The 12,969-nt window shown below is 45.1% G+C and overlaps 1 protein-coding gene across 3 annotated transcripts in view; it reads right to left on the reverse strand.

Moving 5' to 3' along the window:
• Positions 1-12,969, reverse strand: part of xrcc5 (X-ray repair complementing defective repair in Chinese hamster cells 5) — a 487,392-nt gene that overhangs the window by 438,750 nt on the left and 35,673 nt on the right. For all 3 annotated transcript variants that reach the window (XM_067986924.1, XM_067986923.1, XM_067986925.1), the window contains exons 3-4: positions 10,187-10,370; positions 524-572 (exon numbers count right to left, since the gene is read on the reverse strand). In XM_067986924.1, coding sequence (XP_067843025.1) covers positions 524-572; positions 10,187-10,370 — 233 coding nt within the window. The remainder of the gene's footprint in view (positions 1-523; positions 573-10,186; positions 10,371-12,969) is intronic.

A 12,969-nucleotide genomic window follows, 5' to 3' on the forward strand; every position in this document is an offset into this window, starting at 1 on the left:
GTGAGTGGGACTTGGTGCGAGTTAGGATACGAGCAGCAGAGTTTTGGATGAGCTCAAGTTTATGGAGGGTGGAAGATGGGAGCCGGTCAGGAGAGGATTGGAATAGTCGAGTCAGGAGGTAACAAAGGCACGGATGATGGTTTCAGCAGCAGATGAGCTGAGGCAGGGGCGGACACGGGAGTAGGCGGTTTTGGTGATGGAGAGGACATGGAATCAGAAGCTCAGCTCATGCCGAACATACATTTCTATAATATTCTAGGTATCCTACCAAGAATTAACAAATCTTGGCACTTGAAGTAACTGAATTTGAACAGCCAGTCAGGGCTGGAATCTAACCAGAGAAACAAAGCATTCTATTGCTAGAGGAACTGAAATGATCAGTTTAAGTCCAGGTTCCCACTATCTGAATCCTGCACTTGTGTAGATCCCACCCGTGATGTCAGGGAAACTCCTATAGCCCATCAACAGCTCAAGCGCAGCACAGAAGCTTCTGACATCTTCTCCAAGTGATTCCAGTACTTACAAGGTCTGCTTCTGAAGCAGGTCCATACAGACAACCAGGGCATCCAGAACTTAGGGAGAGTCAAGGATCAAACATAACATGAATCCACGCAAAAAGTTAATTCAACTTTAAATTTTATAATGTGTTCAGTAATTGCAACTCATCACATATAATTACTCAATGGTACCGGAGGTCACCTCACTCTTGAATACACTGACTGGGTGAACAAGCTCCTCCAGTGACCTGAGCCTGTCCACTGGCAGAGAGTGATAGAGTGGGCCGGATGCTTTCTTCTACCTCAGACAATGAATGAGATCTCTCCTATCCTCTCTGTAACCAGACTCAGTTGTATACTGAAAAAAAAAATGCAAAAAGCACAGATGCTAGAAATTAAACAAAAACAGAATACGCTGGAAATATGTGACAAAGAGCATACAGCCGAAATGTTAATTTGTATCTTCTCTCCACAGGTAGTGATTGACCTGCTGAGCGTTTCCAGCATTATCTTTTTGTTGTATACTCGGTTAGTTGCTGTCCTTTACCTCAGAGGACCAGGTCTTCACTCAGCTCTCTCCCCTCTAGAGGCAGAATGAATGTACAGTCGCCGAAATGCTGTTCTTGTACTTCAGACATAGGGGATTACGTTCTCCCTCTCCTCTCTCCAGAGCAGAATTGGCTAGTCTAGGGGGTTTGCCAATATCCTTTCACTTCAGGCAGAGGGGATGAGGCCGCCACTATGTTGTCTCTCGGGCCAGACTGGCTGGTTTAGTGGGTTGGACAGTGTCCTTCTAGTTCAGACAGAGTGGATGAGGTCTCCAATCTGATCTCTCTCTCTCGAGACAGGATTGTATAGGGGATTAGACAATGTCCTAATTCAGAGAGAGTGGATGAGGTCATCTAAGTGTCCGAGGAGATCCATATTTGTTATGTGTTTACTTGATTGATATGGAATAAGTAAAGTAAATACAATCACTTGAGCAATAGTACAGAGGAATAAGCAAAATCATATTGCCCGCTCCACTGGGTAGAGTCATAATTCCTGCCTCTTCTCGCTTGAAGATTGTGCGACAATGTTAATCTCAACATCTGCCCCAACATATGAGCATACGAATTAAGAGGAGTAGGCCATTCGGCCCCTCGAGCCTGCCCTGTCATTTGATAAGATCATGGCTGATCTGATTATGACCTCAACCCTACTTTCCCATCTATCGACTATAACCTTTGACTACCTTAAAACCATAGAACCATAGAAAAAAATACAGCAAAGGGGGCCATTTGGCCCAACGTGTCCGCGCCGGCTCGAAGAACAACCAGGTGCCCATTCTAATCCCACCTTCCAGCATCCGGTCCGTAGCCCTGCAGCTCACAGCACTTTAGGTGCAGGTCCAGGTACTTTTTAAAAAGACTTGAGGGTCCCTGCCTCTACCACCAATTCGGGCAGCAAATTCCATACACCCACCACCCTCTAGGTAAAAAAGTTTTTCCTCATGTCCCCTCTAATCCTTCCGCCAATCAGCTTAAATCTATGTCCCCTAGTTCTTGAACTCTCCACTTGGGGAAACAGGTACTTCCTGTCGACTCTATCCAGGCCCCTCATAATTTTGTACACCTCAATCAAGTCTCCCCTCAGCCTCCTCTGCTCGAAGGAAAACAACTCCAGCCTATCCAATCTCTCCTCGTAGCTGCAATTTTCAAGCCCTGGCAACATTCTTGTAAATCTTCTCTGCACTCTCTCGAGAGCAATTACGTCCTTCCTGTAATGTGGTGACCAGAACTGCGCACAATACTCCAGCTGTGGCCTTACCAGCGTTTTATACAGTTCCATCATTACATCCCTGCTTCTGTATTCTATACCTCAGCTAATAATGGAGAGCATTCCGTATGCCTTCTTCACAACCTTATCTACCTGTACTGCCACCTTCAGGGACCTGTGCACATGCACTCCAAGGTCTCTCACTTCCTCTACCCCTCTCAATATATTCCCGTTTACTGCGTATTCCCTTTTACTGTTTGCCCTCCCTAGGTGCATTACTTCACACCTCTCCGGGTTGAACTCCATTTGCCACTTTTCTGCCACTTCACCAACCCATTGATATTTTCTTGGAATCTACAGCAATCCTCTTCACTATCAACTACAAGGCCAATTCTTGTGTCGTCTGCAAATTTACCAATCATGCACCCTACATTCAAGTCCAAATCATTAATATATACCACAAACAGCAAGGGACCCAACAATGAGCCCTGTGGCACACCAGTGGAAACGGATTTCCATTCGCAAAGACATCCATCGACTTTTAACCCTTGTTTCCTGTTACTGAGACAATTTTGGATCCAATTCGCCACATTTCCCTACATCCCATGGGCTTTTACCTTTCTGACAAGTCTGCCATATGTGACCTTGTCAAATGCCTTACTAAAATCCATGCAGACAACATCACAGAGTCATAGAGCACGGATAGAGGCCCTTCGGCCCATCGTGTCCGCGCCGGCCATCAGCCCTGTCTACTCTAATCCCATATTCCAGCATTTGGTCCGTAGCCTTGTATGCTATGGCATTTCAAGTGCTCATCCAAATGCTTCTTGAATGTAGTGAGGGTTCCTGCCTCCACAACCCTTTCAGACAGTGAGTTCCAGACTCCAACCACCCTCTGGGTGAAAAAGTTCTTTCTCAAATCCCCTCTAAACCTCCCGCCTTTTACCTTGAATCTATGTCCCCTTGTTATAGAACCCTCAACGAAGGGAAAAAGTTCCTTAGTATCCATCCTATCTGTGCCCCTCATAATTTTGTACACCTCAATCATGTCCCCCCTCAGCCTCCTCTGCTCCAAGGAAAACAAACCCAATCTTCCCAGTCTCTCTTCATAGCTGAAGCGCTCCAGCCCTGGTAACATCCTGGTGAATCTCCTCTGCACCCTCTCCAAAGCGATCACATCCTTCCTGTAGTGTGGCGACCAGAACTGCACACAGTACTCCAGCTGTGGCCTAACCAGTGTTTTATACAGCTCCATCATAACCTCCTTGCTCTTATATTCTATGCCTCGGCTAATAAAGGCAAGTATCCCATATGCCTTCTTTACCACCTTATCTACCTGTTCCGCCGCCTTCAGGGATCTGTGAACTTGCACACCAAGATCCCGCTGACCCTCTGTCTTGCCTAGGGTCCTCCCATTCATTGTGTATTCCCTTGCCTTGTTAGTCCCTCCAAAGTGCATCACCTCGCACTTTTCCGGGTTAAATTCCATTTGCCACTGTTCCGCCCATCTGACCAACCCATCTATATCGTCCTGCAGACTGAGGCTATCCTCCTCGCTATTTACCACCCTACCAATCTTTGTATCATCAGCGAACTTACTGATCATACCTTTTACATTCATATCCAAGTCATTAATGTAGACCACAAACAGCAAGGGACCCAGCACCGATCCCTGTGGTACCCCACTGGCCACAGGCTTCCAGTCACAAAAACAACCTTCGACCATCACCCTCTGCCTTCTGCCACTAAGCCAGTTTTGTATCCAAAGTGCCAAGGCACCCTGGATTCCATGGGCTCGTACCTTCTTGACCAGTCTCCTGTGGGGGACTTTATCGAAGGCCTTACTGAAATCCATGTATACCACATCCACTGCGTTACCCTCATCCACACGCCTAGTCACCCCCTCAAAAAATTCAATCAAATTAGTCAGACATGATCTTCCCTTGACAAAGCCATGTTGACTATCCCTGATTAATCCTTGCTTCTCCAAGTGGAGACTAATTTTGTCCTTCAGAATTTTTTCCAATAATTTTCCTACCACTGATGTTAGGCTCACTGGCCTGTAGTTCCCCGGTTTTTCCCTACTCCCCTTCTTGAATAATGGTATTACATTAGCGGTTCTCCAGTCCTCTGGCACATCCCCTGTGGCCAGAGAGGTTCTGAATATATGTGTCAGAGCCCCCGCAATCTCCTCCTTTGCCTCACACAGTAGCCTGGGATACATTTCGTCCGGGCCTGGGGATTTATCCATTTTTAGGCCTGCTAAAACCGCCAATACCTCCTCCCGCTCGATGTTAATATGTTCGAGTATATCACAGTCCCCCTGCCGTATTTCTATGTCTACATCGTCCTTCTCCATAGTGAAAACAGATGCAAAAAATTCATTTAGAACCCCTCCTACATCTGCCGGCTCCACACACAGATTGCCATTTTTGTCCCTAATGGGCCCTATTTTTTCCCTAGTCATCCTCTTACCCTTAATATACTTATAAAACATCTTAGGATTTTCCTTTATTTTGCTCGCCAGTGTTATTTCATGGCCCCTCCTTGATCTCCTAATTTCTTTTTTAAGTATCCCCCTGCACTTTTTGTACTCCTCTAGGGCTTCCTCCGTCTTTAGCCTTTTGTATCTGCCAAAAGCCCTCCTTTTTTTCCTAATCCATTCTCGTATATCCCCTGACATCCAAGGTTCCCTGGAGTTCTTGGAACCACCCTTGACCTTTACGGGAACATGTTGTCATTGTATGGTCTCAATCTCCCTTCTGAAAGACTCCCATTGCTCCGATGCGGATTTTCCTACAAGCAGCTGATCCCAGTCCATTTTGGCCAGATCCTGCCTTATCCTATTAAAATCGGCCTTCCCCCAATTTAGAACCTTTATTTCCGGCCCCTCCCTGTCCTTTTCCATGACCACCTTAAATCTCACCGAATTATGGTCACTGTCACCAAAGTGCTCACCTACTAGCACTTCTTCCACTTGGCCGGCCACATTCCCTAGAATTAGGTCCAGTACCGCCCCCTCTCTTGTAGGACTTTCTACATGCTGGCTCAAAAAGCTCTCCTGGATGCACGTTAAGAATTTTGTACCCTCTAAGCCTTTTACACTCCCAGTTAATATTGGGGAAGTTGAAATCCCCCACGATTATTACCCTATTATTTGCACAATTTTCTGAGATTTGCCTACATATCTGTTCCTCTATCTCCCCCTGACTGTTTGGGAGCCTATAGTACACTCCCATCAAAGTGCTTGCCCCCTTTTTGTTTTTAAGCTCCACCCATATGGCCTCATTTGAGGAACCTGCTAATATATCATCCCTCCTTATGGCAGTAATTGATTCTTTAATTAATATTGCGACCCCCCCTCCTCTTATACCTCCCCCTCTGTCTCGCCTGAAGATTCTGTACCCCGGAATATTGAGCTGCCAGTCTTGCCCCTCCCTCAAGCATGTCTCTGTGACAGCAACAATATCATACTCCCATGTGTTTATCAACACCTTCAGTTCATCCACCTTATTCGCAAGACTCCTTGCATTAAAATAGATGCCATCCAGCCTTGCCCTTACATATTTGCCCTGTCTTCCAAGCTGACTTGTTTTTTTCTCTATATTTGGCTGCACATCACCCCCTATTGTAGCTCCACTCTGTATCCCATCCCCCTGCCAAGTTAGTTTCAACCCCCCCAACAGTGCTAGCAAACCTCCCCGCAAGGATATTTGTCCCGCTCTGGTTCAGGTGCAACCCGTCCGACTTGTACAAGTCCCACCTTCCCCAGAAGCAGGCCCAGTGATCCAGGAAACTGAAACCCTCCCTCCTGCACCAACTCTTTAGCCACGCATTCATCTGTTCTATCCTCCTATTTCTATTACATCAACTGCACTACCCTCATCAATCCTCCTCGTCACTTCCTCAAAGAATTCAATCAGGTTTGTAAGGCATGACCTTCCCTGAACAAATCCATGCTGACACTGCCGGATTAAACCATGCCTTTCCAAGTGACAGTTTATCCTATCTCTCAGTATTGATTCTAATAGTTTGCCCACCAGCGAGGTAAGACTGACCGGCCTATAATTGTTCAGCCTTTCCCTCGTACCCTTTTTAAACAATGGTACTACATTTGCAGTCTTCCAGTCCTCCGGTACTTCCCCTGTATCTAGTGAGGATTGGAAAATGATCCTCAGATTAATCAGGAATCTATCTAACCAGCCTTACAAATACTCAATGACCCTGCCTCCACCACTCTCTGGGGAAGGGAGTTCCACACACTCACGGCCCTCAGAAAAAAAATTCTCCTCATCTCCGTCTTAAATGGGAGCTGCTTATTTTTAAACTGTGGCCCCAAGTTCTTGTCTCTCCCACAAGGGGAAACATCCTCTCAGCATCTACCCCTTCTAGACCCCTCAGGATCTTATATGTTTCAATAAGATCAACTCTATTTTGTCTAAACTCCAGTGTATACAGGCCCAACTTGTCCAACCTTTCATAGAATCATAGAAGTTTACAACATGCAAACAGGCCCTTCGGCCCAACATGTCCATGTCGCCCAGTTTATACCACTAAGCTAGTCCCAATTGCCTGCACTTGGCCCATATCCCTCGATACCCATCTTACCCATGTAACTGTCCAAATGCTTTTTAAAAGACAAAATTGTACCCGCCTCTACTGCTGCCTCTGGCAGCTCGTTCCAGACACTCACCACCCTTTGAGTGAAAAAATTGCCCCTCTGGACCCTTTTGTATCTCTCCCCTCTCACCTTAAATCTATGTCCCCTCGTCATAGACTCCCCTACCTTTGGGAAAAGATTTTGACTATCTACCTTATCTATGCCCCTCATTATTTTATAGACTTCTATAAGATCACCCCTAAACCTCCTACTCTCCAGGGAAAAAAGTCCCAGTCTATCTAACCTCTCCCAATAAGTCAAACCATCAAGTCCCGGTAGCATCCTAGTAAATCTTTTCTGCACTCTTTCTAGTTTAATAATATCCTTTCTATAATAGGGTGACCAGAACTGTACACAGTATTCCAAGTGTGGCCTTACTAATGTCTTGTACAACTTCAACAAGACATCCCAACTAATGGAATTATGATCACTGGTCCCAAAGTGATCCCTCACTAACACTCCTGTCACCTGCCCTTCCTTATTTCCCAAGAGGAGGTCAAGTTTTGCCCCCTCTCTCGTCGGGCCATCCACATACTGAATGAGAAATTCCTCCTGAATACACTCAACAAATTTCTCTCCATCCAAGCCCCTAATGCTATGGCTGTCCCAGTCAATGTTGGGAAAGTTAAAGTCCCCTACTATTACCACCCTATTTTTCTTGCAGCTGTCTGTAATCTCCTTACATATTTGCTCCTCAATTTCCCGTTGACTATTTGGGGGTCTGTAGTAAATCATAAGATTAAACCCCTCATCCAGGAATCAGTCGAGTGAACCTTCTCTGAACCGCCTCCAAAGCAATTATGTCCTTTCTTAAATAAGGAGACCAAAACTGCACACAGTATTCTCGATGTGGTCTCACCAATGCCCTGTACAAATGTAGCAAAACATCTCTACTTTGTTCCTCCACATCTCTACTTTTATATTCCATTCCCCTTGCAATAAATGACAACATTCCATTCACGAGGAGATTGGATAGGCTGGGGTTGTTTTCCTTGGAGCAGAGAAGGCTGAGGGGAGACTTGATTGAGGTGTACAAAATTATGAGGGGCCTAGATAGAGTAGACAGGAAGTACCAGTTTCCCCCAGCGGAGAGTCCAAGAACTAGAGGACATAGATTTAAGCTGATTGACGGAAGGATTGGAGGGGACATAAGGGAAAACTTTTTTACCCAGAGGGTGGTGGGTGTATTCGCTGCCCAAATTGGTGGTAGAGGCAAGGACCCTCAACTCTTAAAAAGTACCTGGACCCTGTAAGCTGCAGGGTTACAGGTGCTGGAAAGTGGGATTAGAATGGGCACCTGGCTGTTCTTCAAGCCAGCGCGGACATGATGGGCCAAATGGCCACCTTCTGTGCTGTATCTTTTCTATGGTTCTATGAGGCCGCCATTCGGCCCATCATGTCCTTGCTGGCCGAAAAAGAGCTATCCAGCTTAATTCCACTTTCTAGCACTTGGTCCGTAGCCCTGTAGGTTGCGGCATTTCACAAGACCATAAGAGATAGGAGCAGGAGTAGGCCATTTGGCCCTTCGAGCCTGCTCCACCATTTAATGAGATCATGGCTGATCTGATTTCAAGTGCTCATCCAAGTGCTTTTTAAATGAGTTGAGGGTTTCTGCCTCAACCACCCTTCCAGGCAATGAGTTCCAGACCCCCACCATACCTCTGGATGAAAAAATTTCTCCTCAGCTCCCTTCTAATCCTTCTACCAATTACTTTAAATCTATGCCCCCTGGTCACTGACCCCTCTGCTAAGGGAAATAGGTCCTCCCTATCCACTCTATCTAGGTCTCTCATAGTTTTATACATCTCAATTAAATCTCCCCTCAGCCTTCTTTGTTCCAAAGGAAACAACCCCTGCCTATCCAATCTTTCCTCATAGCTATAATCCTCCAGCCCTGGAGAATTCTCCATCCTTGTAAATCTCCTCTGTACCCTCTCTAGTGCAATCACATCTTTGCTGTAATGTGGTGACATGAACTATACGCACTACTAAAGCTGTGGCCTAACCAATGTTTTATACAGTTCTAGCATAATCGCCCCGCTCTCATATTCTATGCCTCAGCTAATAAAGGAAAGTATTCTGTACGCCGTTTTAACCACCTTATCTAACTGCCCTGCCACCTTCACGAATCTGTGGACATGCATTCCAAGGTCCCTTTGATCCTCGACACCTCTCAGTATCCTCCCATTTATTGTGTACTCGCTTGCCTTCGCCAAATGCATTACCTCGCACTTCTCTGGATTGAATTCCATTTGCCACTTCTCTGCCCACCTGACCAATCCATTGACATCTTCCTGCAATCTACAGCTTTCCTCCTCACTATCAACCACACGGCCAATTTTGGTATCATCTGCGAACTTCTTGATCAAGCCCCACACATTCAAGTCCAAATCATTAATATATACCACAAAAAGCAAGGGACCTAGGACTGAACCTTGTGGGACCCCACTGGAAACAGACTTCCAGTCGCAAAAACATTATCCTTTGCTTTCTCCCACTGAGCCAATTTTGGATCCAACTTGCCACTTTCCCTTGGATCCCATGGGCTTTTACTTTTTTGACCAGTCTGCCATTTGGGACCTCATCAAAAGCCTTGCTAAAATCCATATACACTATATCAAACACGTTACCCTCATCAACCCTCCTTGTTACCTGCTCAAAAAATTTATTCAAGTTAGTCAGACACTACCTTCCCTTAACAAACCCCTTATCCTCCTAGGTGGTAGAGGTCACTGGTTTGGGAGGTGCTGTTGAAGAAGCCGTGGCGAGTTGCTGCAGTGCATCTTGTAGATGGTACACACTGTAGCCATGGTGCACCGGTGGTGGTAAGAATGTTTAATTCCTCGTAAGGCTTCTTCTGGAGGGTAATGTTTACTTAAATTTTTATAATATTGTGGACTGTTATAGGCACCAATATCTTATCCCCAATTTTAGTCATTTTGATTAGTGTAAGGCAAAATGTTGACCGGCAAGCCGGACATGAAGTGTCAGTGTGTGTGTAGTGCTTTTCGTTAGTTGTAACGCAATACCTTCCTCTCTGAATAAATGGTCCTTTTCAAATTCAATAGTACACGCAGGTTTATTTGGGAGTAGTTGAAATCTCCCATGATTATTATTCTGTGTCTTTTACTCATTTCATAGATATGCTTAAAAATATTTCTCCTTCCACTTTTGGGAGGTCTGTAATATAGCATTTCTCAATAATAGAGAAGCCTCTGGGTAACCTTGCGCTCAGTTGTTTCCCTCAGGCAGGTGCTTGCTAAAAGGATACAGTCAGCCTGGTGGTTGCTTGCCTTGATGCCGCTCTGAACATCTTCCAGGAGATCGAAGTCAGGGATCTTCAGGTTTCTCTGCACAGTGATTTTCTGGTACTGGTCTGATTTGGCAAGGGGGTTGGAGGTTCCATCGGTCCCAAACAGGACTAAAGCGGTCTCATCTTTACTCTCGGCAAACACCTACTTCAACAAAGCACACAAAAACTGGGCAAACTACACACTGTGCAGAAGAGCAGCAACTTATACTGGTTTTACTTTTTCCGATTTATCTCCTCGGGATTCATCCAAACAAGTTGGATACAGAAATGGATGGAAAGTAGAAGGATTCGCTGGGGTAACAGGAAGTTCATGAGTCTGGAAAGATGTGGTGAATGGTGTTCCACAGAGGTCACGGCTCTTATTTACTATTTACCTGCACATTATCTGGACTTGGGGCTTGAGGAAACAATATTTCAATTTGCTGTTAATATCAAATAAGGTTCCACATAAGAGACTGTTAGCTAAGATAGAAGCCCATGGAATCGAGGGAAAAGTACGGACTTGGTTAGGAAATTGGCTGAGCTAAAGGCGACAGAGAGTAGGGATAATGGGTCGGTACTCACATTGGCAGGATGTGACTAGTGGAGTCCCACAGGGATCTGTCTTGGGGCCTCAATTATTCACAATATTTATTAACGACTTAGATGAAGGCATAGAAAGTCTCATATCTAAGTTTGCCGATGACACAAAGATTAGTGGCATTGTAAGCAGTGTAGATGAAAACATAAAATTACAAAGGGATATTGATGGATTAGGTGAATGGGCAAAACTGTGGCAAATGGAATTCAATGTAGACAAATGTGAGGTTATCCACTTTGGATCAAAAATGGATAGAACAGGGTACTTTCTAAATGGTAAAAAGTTAAAAACAGTGGATGTCCAAAGGGACTTCAGGGTTCAGATACATAGATCATTGAAGTGTCATGACCAGGTGCAGAAGATAATCAATAAGGCTAATGGACTACTGGCCTTTATATCTAGAGGACGAGAGTACAAGGAGGCAGAAGTTATGCTGCAGCTATACAAAACCCTGGTTAGACCGCACCTGGAGTACTGTGAGCAGTTCTGGGCACCGCACCTTCGGAAGGACATATTGGCCTTGGAGGAAGTGCAGCGTAGGTTTACTGGAATGATACCCGGACTTCAAGGTTTAAATTATGAGGAGAGATTACACAAATTGGGGTTGTGTTCTCTGGAGTTTAGAAGGTTAAGGGGTGATCTGATCGAAGTTTATAAGATAGTAAGGGGAATGGATAGGGTGGATAGAGAGAAACTATTTCCGCTGGTTGGGGATTTTAGGAGTAGGGGGCACAGTCTAAAAATTAGAGCTCGACCTTTCAGGAGCGAGATTAGAAAACATTTCTACACACAAAGGGTGGTAGAAGTTTGGAACTCTCTTCCGCAAACGGCAATTGATACTAGCTCAATTGCTAAATTTAAATCGGAGATAGATAGCTTTTTGGCAATCAAAGGTATTAAGGGATATGGGCCAAAGGGAGGTATATGGAGTTAGATCACAGATCAGCCATGATCTTATCAAATGACGGAGCAGGCACGAGGGGCTGAATGGCCTACTCCTGTTCCTAAGTACTTTTTAAATACGATGAGGGTTTCTGCCTCTACCACCCTTTCAGGCATTGAGTTCCAGACCCTCACTACCCTCTGCGTGAAAAAAAATTGTCCTCAGCTCCTCTCTAATCCTTCTACCAATTACTTTAAATCTATGCCCTCTGGTTATTGACCTCACTGCTAAGGGAAATAGGTCCTTCTTATCCACTCTATCTAGGCTCCTCATAATTTTATACACCTCAATTAAATCTCCCCTCAGCCTCCTCTGTTCCAAAGAAAACAACCCCAGCCTATCCAATCTTTCCTCATCGCTAAAATTCTCCAGTCCTGGCAACATGCTCATAACTCTCCTCTGTACCCTCTCTAGTGCAATCACATCTTTCCTGTAATGTGGTGACCAGAACTGTACGCCGTTTTCTAGCTGTGGCTATCTAGTTTTAAAGTTCTAGCATAACATCCCTGCTCTTATATTCTATGCCTCGGCTGATAAAGGAAAGTATCCCAAATACTGCTCTAACCACCTTATCTACCTGTCCTGCTACCTTCAGGGATCTGTGGACATGCACTCCAAGGTCCCTCTGTTCCTCTACACTTCAGTACCTTCCCATTTATTGTGTATTCCCTTGACTTGTTTGCCTTCCCCAAATGCATTACCTCACACTTCTCCGGATTGAATTCCATTTGCCACTTTTCTGTCCACTGCACCAGTCCATTGATATCTTCCTGCAGTCCACAACTTTCTTTCTCACTATCAACCACGTGGCCAACTTTTGTATCATCTGCAAACTTCTTAATCATGGTCCCTATTTTTAAGTCTAAATCATTGATATATACCACAAAAAGCAAGGGACCTAGTACTGAGCCCTGCAGAACCCCACTGGAAACAACAACCTTCCAGTCACAAAAACACCCGTTGACCATTACCCTTTGCTTCCTGCCACTGAGCCAATTCTGGACCCAACTTGCCACTTTCCCTTGGATCCCATGGGCTTTTACTTTTCTGACCAGTATGCCATGTGGGACCATGTCAAAAACCTTGCTAAAATCCACGTAGACTACATCAAACGCACTACCCTCTGCGACCCTCCTTGTTACCACCTCAAAAAATGGAGGCAGAAAATTAGCAAGTGAGTTTGAAAGGCAGAAGAAGCAAAGACTGGAAGGCTATTCT

This window comes from Heptranchias perlo, chromosome 7, assembly GCF_035084215.1.
Source record: "Heptranchias perlo isolate sHepPer1 chromosome 7, sHepPer1.hap1, whole genome shotgun sequence".
In the NCBI taxonomy this organism is placed as follows: Eukaryota; Metazoa; Chordata; class Chondrichthyes; order Hexanchiformes; family Hexanchidae; genus Heptranchias; species Heptranchias perlo.